General features: G+C 37.9%; 1 protein-coding gene across 1 annotated transcript; it reads right to left on the bottom strand.

Annotated features, from left to right (window-relative positions):
- Positions 1 to 3,843: 3,843 nt before the first annotated feature.
- LOC135845113 (uncharacterized) lies at positions 3,844 to 7,968 on the bottom strand. The gene has a single exon (XM_065363579.1). It carries the CDS (start codon positions 7,966 to 7,968, stop codon positions 3,844 to 3,846), a length of 4,125 nt encoding a protein of 1,374 aa, XP_065219651.1.
- Between the last annotated feature and the right edge of the window lie 218 nt (positions 7,969 to 8,186).

The following is an 8,186-nucleotide window of genomic DNA, read 5'->3' as shown; positions in this document are numbered from 1 at the left end:
AAATTTCTCCACATGATCAATTTTTCCAAGAGAAAAACAACACCGGACCCTCCTCCCATGTTCACCAGAGTTGAAAAAAAAATTACAAAATATGAAGCATGAAGAAAAAATATGTATTTTCCAAAAAATGAGGAGATGAAAGGAAGCTTTCTTTCCCGAAAAAGGGCTTATTTAGGGTGATTTTGACCCAGAAATTAAACATATTTTCAAAAATATTTTCCTGTGAACATTTTTATCAAATTTTTATCAAGTTTGTTTTTGGGAGGAGGGATTTTTTCATGTCAATATTCGGTAACTCTGCGCAGAAGAGAAAAACACTGCAATGATAAAGTTTTTAATACATTTTTACAGGTAAGTATTGCATTATTTTCATTTTTTTTTTAACTTCGGAGACCTCGTGTTGGATATTTGCCATTTTTTTTAATCTCGAAAAAACTCAAGAAGTTGAGACTGACTTTCTCATAAAATCTAACTACGTCGCCGGGGAAGGAGGGAGTATAAAAAATCATACCAAAAATGACGACCCCACCTTGCTCCACCCCCTCCCATGATTACCAATCCCTTTTTATTGGTTGGCAGGACAGAGCCGCAGTCCGACACGACTACTTCAGCGCCAGCCAAGGTAAATGAATTCTACCTAGAGCATGGAAATTATTCGCATGAGCTACGGGAATGGCGGGGGGAGGATGGTATTTCTGCCCTTTGAATGGCTAAAATGAACAACATAGGTACAGAAAAATTACTAAAGACGGTCGAAAACAGTTGAGCCAGGCAGAGGTCCTCAAAGTAAGTAAGATTATTTTTATTAGTCACGATGCCAAAAATATTACAAAGGGGGGGGGGACAAAACAACATTTTCAGGTAAGCATAGTAAGGTTCATCAAGAGTGGACAGGGTCTCATTTTGTAGCTGTAAAACTCCATGATTCATTATGCTTCAAATCGAAATATTTCAAATTTTTTATTTCAAAGTTGGTACACGAAATACTCTTACATACGTGGCCTCTTTGAAAGTTACCGTAAACTTTGCTGAGGAACACTCATTATTTCACTTTTTTAACTATGAATCAAAATTCATCTATAAATAGTGGAAATTTGAGGATTGAGGAAAGCTACGGAGCAGCCAAACAAATCACACGGTATCATCTTTGAACATATTGTCGATTATTTATTACTGGACCTCAAATTTCCATTATTTATGAATGAATTTTGATTCGAGGTTAAGAAAGTAGGTAAATAGATAAGTGTTCCTCGAAAATGGCAGCAACTTTCAAAGAAGTCACGGGTCACGTCAGATTACTTCGTGTAACTTTAAAACAAAAAAACTGACAGTATTTTCAGTTTGAAGCAAAGTAAACTAGAGAGTTTTAGCTACAAAATGGGACCTAGCCCATTTCCAAAGATCTATTTTGACCGATTCTATGAGGATGGAAACTTTACTTTTTGAACAACCCACGTATTCCTTACCATCATCGTTATATTTAACGAAAGTGAAATCAATTCACAAAGCAAAAACCGTCTGTTTTCACCCCCTCTCGTCCACTCTGGCAAAATCACTGATTTTTGAGAAAAATGTCGGGTTTTCCCCTCTTTTGGATAGTTTTACAAATCCAGAATGAGAGAGGAGGTAGAGATGGTGACTTTCGTCAGGGTAGCCAGTTCCTAAGACAGTTTTTAATGAAGTTTTTTCCATTATCAATACCGTTGAATGTTCCCAAAAACATAATTTAGGATCAAAATTTGGCAAACTGTTACGCACTATCATTTTGGTTGAAATTCTACCAATTTGAATTAATTCTAAGTAAGCAATTTGTATTTACGATTCAATCAAGATCAGCGTAAAACTTAGCCATCTCACACAGATCTACCAAAAACATACGGTCATCCTTACACTAAATCAACACATCATTCAACTTTATCACTGATCAAATCCAACTAGGTACATACAATAAAAACTCATACCTGAATAATTTTCCCATCCCACGATAAATAACTGGTTCCCAGACACGCCCCTCCATTCAATATCCCAAACACACATTTCACCGAATATCGCCAAACCAAAATTTTTCCACAATAAACCCCCCCCCCCTCCAACCAATACACTTTCATTCCACATGCTACACCCAACCAGCAAAGCGACGTTCCCTACAAACCGACACAGCAACATCGAAATCCGAAAAGAGACACGACAAAAGAGTATAAAAAAAGAAGGCCAAATCGACGCGTGTGAGAAATAGTTCTTCGGTATGAATTTGACGTGCCAAAGTATCGAACACTACTAATCTCGTTAAATTCGACGAGAAAAAGGCTTCGAGTTCCACCCGTTTTGGAAATCGAACAACTATACGAAAAGGTACGTACGAGTATAAGAATATAAGGATGCAATTCAGGCGGGAATTTTCGCGTACACGTTCGCCTTTTATACCTAGCAACCTTTAAAAATACGCGTACCGTCAAACGGATCGAGAAAGCAATGCCGGAAAACGAACCGAGAAATACACACCAATCTACACAGTTTGCTTAGTATAGTGATACCTACCCTTCCTACTGTTGTGCTCTTTTTAAGCCTTTGGCAGCAAACATACCTTGAGAAATGGTCGTCATCCTGTCCTGTGCTATTTGTCTCGTGTCATTCTCTATTTTTATGTACCGAACTTCGTGGTGCTGTGCCCTGAGTACAATGTACATTGTATGTACAATGCGTGCCTATAGCTCTAAAGGTACTGTATTGTAGCTATACCTATATTTAAGTTTACGTGTAAGTTACATCTACGTGCCAAAGGCTGCGTTTTTTTTAGTGCCCTAGACCTACACGTTCGATTCGATTCGTACAAAGAGAGAATTTCAACGTGTAAATGTCGGTGATTTTTCTCAGCTTTTTTTTCAGACGCGTATTTCTCGTTGTCAGAATAGGTCGAAGAGGAACGACTGTTTCCTTCACGCGAAATAAAACCGTCATATTTAAAAAAAAAAAAAAAAAAAAAATAAAACTGAAGCGCTTACGCGCATACCGAGAATGCATCGAGCTACATTCGCATATACATACATAATAATACGTAGTTATTGAAACGAAAACGCGATCGCCTCAACCGGCTCAGATAACAACGCCGAATACAGACGAAAACTTCCGACTATAAAACTGATGCGTAAAAATAAACGAACGAAAAAATTGAAAACTACTACGACATAAGATAACAAACTCCCCCCCAAAAAGGGGTTTACAATCCCTTTTTTCACTAAAACTAAAAACACCAAAATAAAAACAAAAAATTACAATATTACTTCTTCGATTACACTTTCGCGAATTAAATGATAACAAAATACACGATTGAACGATTCTAAATCTAATTACATCGTATACAAAAAAATGACATATCCGAGAAAAAAAATATAAGGTGTGCTAACAAGAACAACCACCCTATATTACGAGACAAAATCGGGAATCTAGCAGGCAACACAGGAAAAAAATCAAAGAAAAATCATTCCTTGTTTTCTATTGGCAGAGCTACTAGATTTTGAACGGATGAGCGACGAATTTCGCCATCCGATAAACGAATATTCACATTCCGCACTAAACCTCTTTCATCAGGAAAAACTTCTTCGACGATAGCCAAAGGCCACGAAAAATAACTTTGGTTTTTCACGGACAAAATAACAACTTCACCGATTCTCAAATTACGTATTTCGCCTTTCCACTTAGTCCGATTCCTCAACTGGTTAAAATAATCGTGTTTCCACGTATTCCAAAAAGAATTCACGATTCTACGCCATAAAAAATACCGTTCCTTAATTCTAACGCCTGAAGCGTTTTCATCAATAGGTAATTCAAACATTGCGCTACTAATCAGAAAATGACGGGGGTAATCGGTTCGACAAAAGAATTATTACGACGATACGCTAAAGGACGCGCATTTAAAATAGCCTCTACCTTCGTAGAAACGGTATGCAACTCCAATAACGTCAACCGTTGATTACCTATAGCACGATACAACGAAGCTTTACCCGCTTTCACCGCCGCCTCCCAAATACCACCTTGATGCGGACTTCGAGGCGCGATGGTTTTCCATTCGATTCTGTTTTCGTGTAAGAATTTCGAAAATTTACTACAATTCAAAACGTTTAACGCACCTACGAAATTGGTCGCGTTATCACTGAAAATCTTACAAGGTAAACCTCTTCTACTCGTAAATCTCACAAGAGAATTCAAAAATTCTTCTGTTGTTAAATCCGCAACGATTTCAATATGAACAGCACGAGTTACCATACAGACAAAAAAAACCAAATAAACTTTGTAACTTTTTACCGATCTATGGTTCGTACATTTCAACGACAAAGCGCCTGTCAAATCAATTCCAACATACGAAAAAGGTCTCGTAACCGTAATTCTTTCCGCAGGTAAATCACCCATCAATTGAACTTGACACTTGCCGTTTTCACGCACGCAAACGACGCAACGATGTATCAGGAATTTGATTCGAGATAATAAATTTCCTATAACCCAAAACTTCGCTCTTACGAAATTTAAAACAAACGAAATATTGGCATGATGAAACCTATCATGAACAAATAGAATATACAGATCGAGAAAACGAGAATTAACTGGCAAAGCGATAGGATACTTTATATCATATTCAAAACTAGCATTCACAGTTCGACCTGTCGCTCTTATTATTCCATTCGGATCCAACTTTACCGTACACGCATACAACTTACTTTTCTTATCTACTGGTTTACCTTTCAACAATGATTCTTGCTCTTGCATAAAACCAGCGTACTGTGTTACTCGAATTATTTGCGTATAGGCCGCATCTCTTTCTTCATTCGTTAACCTATCTAATTTTTTCATCGCTTCTTTCCTTTCAAGAGCATTTGATGGTAGACTTTTATTCCACACTCCTAATTTCCGTCTCGAACATCTTTCTCTTAAAATTCTCACATACCGTATCCACCATGCAACAATTGAAATAGAAAAATAAAACGAAGACTTATAATTCACAATAGATAAAACCGGATGATTTACGATTGCGATTACATTACACACATTCTCTAACTTCATTTCAGGAATTTTTTCGACCAAATGGAATTCAACTGAAACATACTGCTCAAACGATTCATTTTCATGCAAAAAATTCGCTCCTTTCAACCAACACTCCGATGACAAAAACTTTGACGCCGTTATACCACGCGTTCCTAAATCCGCAGGATTTTTTGAACCTTCGACATAAAACCAACGACTTTTATCAACTAACGAATTAATAACTGACACTCGGTTAGAAACAAATTGCTTCAATTTTACCGGATCAATTTTAATCCAACTCAGAACCACCTGAGAATCCGAAAAACAGAAAATTTCTTCGATACATAATTCTAAACTTACAAATTTAATCAATTTGGCCAATAACACTGCTGCAATTAACTCCATTCGGTGAATAACCGCTCCCTTGGGAGGCGCTAATCTGGATTTCGAACAGACAAAATTCACCCTAATAATACCATCAGGATCGATTGATCGTACATATACAACGGCACACGCAGCTCTTACTGACGCGTCACAATATCCTATCAATTGTACCTTCACAATTGCACAATTACGAAAATAACATCTAGGTATCGAGTACGAACGTAAAAGCAATAGATCAGATAAAAATTGAGCGAACTCTTCCTTCAATTCAACAGAAATTTCTTCATCCCAGAGTCTACCTTCTTTCCAAAGGTCTTGGAGCAAAAGCTTAGCACGAATCATAACTGGTGTTAGAATTCCCAAAATATCGAACGTTTTAGAAATTATGGGCAACATTACTCTTTTTGTCACAATGGAAGGTAGCACCTCCTCACGAATATCGACACCAATTTCATCAAGATCTAAATACCACAGTAAACCTAATAACGTAACAAATTTCTTACCATTACAAACCTTCACGGTATCGATTAATTCACTTGAAATTTTTTCTAAAAATTCAGGGGAATTCGACTGATATTTTCGAAGTGGAAAACCGTACTTCATTAAAACTTCATGAACTCGACGACTAATAACGATAGCACCCTCAACCGAATCCGTACCAGTAGCCAAATTATCCATATAAAAATCTCGCATAATAATATCGCTAACCATTTTATCCGAATCCTTAATAAACGATGCGACCTTTTCTAAACACTTCGGCGCGATATACGACGCTGGTCCTATACCATTCGCTAAAGTATTCAGCTCGAACACTTCGATTTCATCATTAAAGTTGAACCGGAAAACAATACGCTGAAAAATGCGATCATCAGGGTGGATTAAAATATCACGGTACATCCGAAAAATATCACACACAAAACCGATCAAATGTCTACGAAAACGAATCAAATTTACTGCCAAATCCGGTTGAACTTTCGGACCTACCAAAAAATGAGAATTCAACGAAGTACCCGAATTATCCGTAAACGATGCATTAAAAACAATACGATGAGAGTCTTCCCCTTTAGATACAACATGGTGTGGCATGTAGTAAGCTTTCAAATCAGGCTCACCGCTCAATTTCGTCATATGCTTCAATGATAAATATTCATCGAAAATATTTTCGTACGCCTTCTGTACAACATCAGACCGACGAATCTCCGATTTTCTTAACATTGCACACACTTTACCAAACGATCCATTCAAAACCTTAACACTTTCCTTCAAGGGCAATCTAACGACAAATTTACCGGTTTCTTGATCAATCGAGTAAGTACTTTCAAAATGTTTATCGATCAATTCATGCTCTACAACCTTTTCCTTTTTTGGATCAGGGATCTCTTCGACATCAACGAACTTGCGAAACTGCTCAGAAAGTTCCAAATTAGACATACCGCAAAATGACATTCTCTGACCGAAAAACGAACACCTTTCAGCAGATCCCGAAATCACATATCCGAAATACGAATCTCTGAAAACTAAACCATCAACAAATTGACGTTTATCCTTCAAAACAAACTCAGCGTACTCGCTGCCCAATAAAATATCAACAGAACTATAAGGAAGATCTGTCGATTCTCCGAATTGCAACGAAAAACCCTCAATCACACTTTTCACATTCGACTTATTTACCGCGTAGGGTATTTTTTCAACAACTTCGGCCTTGATCGCAATACTAAAATTCGAATACCGTGAACGCAACACACAAGGCACCGAATAGTTGAGTTGAACAGTGTCGTTCGTAATACCAACTAACATTGTAGGCGATTCACTTTTTTCCATTTTCAACTTAGCTCGTTCGCAAAACTCTCTCGTGATTAACGTCATTTCTGACCCTTGATCCAGAAAAATTCTACCCATTTCGGTACAATTTACTCCTTGCACTTTCACTACCGCAGTGGCTAAAAATACTGACTTCGACGAACCTAAAGCACAAACGCTACCTAAACTAGACGTGGCAGTCGAACCGTTATTACTCTGTCCACTCGTACCACTATTAGCACTGCCGGTAGATCCACTCGCATTACCGGTACTCATACCATTACCAGAACCATCCATACCACCTCCTTCATTTCGAACATTTGAACGAACAGTTTCCCTATGCAACAATCTGTGATGGTTACCACTACACATATTACATTTGATATTACGATTACACATAGCGACATTATGGCCTGTTTTAAGGCACCGTAAACATAAACGATTACTTTTTACAAAGTCGAAACGATCGTTGATCGATTTGTTCAAAAATAACTTACACATATCGAGATAATGTTGCTCGCCGCATCCAACACAGACGATTGGCGGAAATGACGATGGCGGAGAACTCGACGTTTTTGGCGGTGGTCCTTGACCTTTAGTACCAGCAAACGACTTCCTTTCTGGAACTGACGATGGTTTCGAACCTGACTGTTTTCCTTTGACCGACGAACCAGTAGCAACTTTAGATTCATTCGACGAATCTTTCTCCTTGTCTCGATTGGGACCAGTTTCATACGCAAAACACTTATCGATCAGGAACGAATACATTGTTTCGAACGGAGGGTAACAAGAAAAATCGTGTTGAGAACTTTCCCACTCAATTCGAAGCTTCTCAGGAATTTTCAGCGACACAATATACGTTACAAATGGGGAAAAAGCTTGAGTCTGAATCCCGCATACATTCAAACCACGAATAATTCGTTGAACGTCATCGAGCGCATCTCACATAGTTGAGCTATTCATCACAGGCAAATGATACAGCTGAT

The sequence above is a fragment of the Planococcus citri genome, chromosome 4 (assembly GCF_950023065.1).
Source record: "Planococcus citri chromosome 4, ihPlaCitr1.1, whole genome shotgun sequence".
Lineage (NCBI taxonomy): Eukaryota > Metazoa > Arthropoda > Insecta > Hemiptera > Pseudococcidae > Planococcus > Planococcus citri.
This window is presented reverse-complemented; position numbering and strand designations above follow the sequence as displayed.

Coding starts and splice junctions, on each gene's coding strand:
- LOC135845113 (XM_065363579.1), bottom strand. CDS start 7,968: ATGTATTCGTTCCTGATCGATAAGTGTTTTGCGTATGAAACTGGTCCC.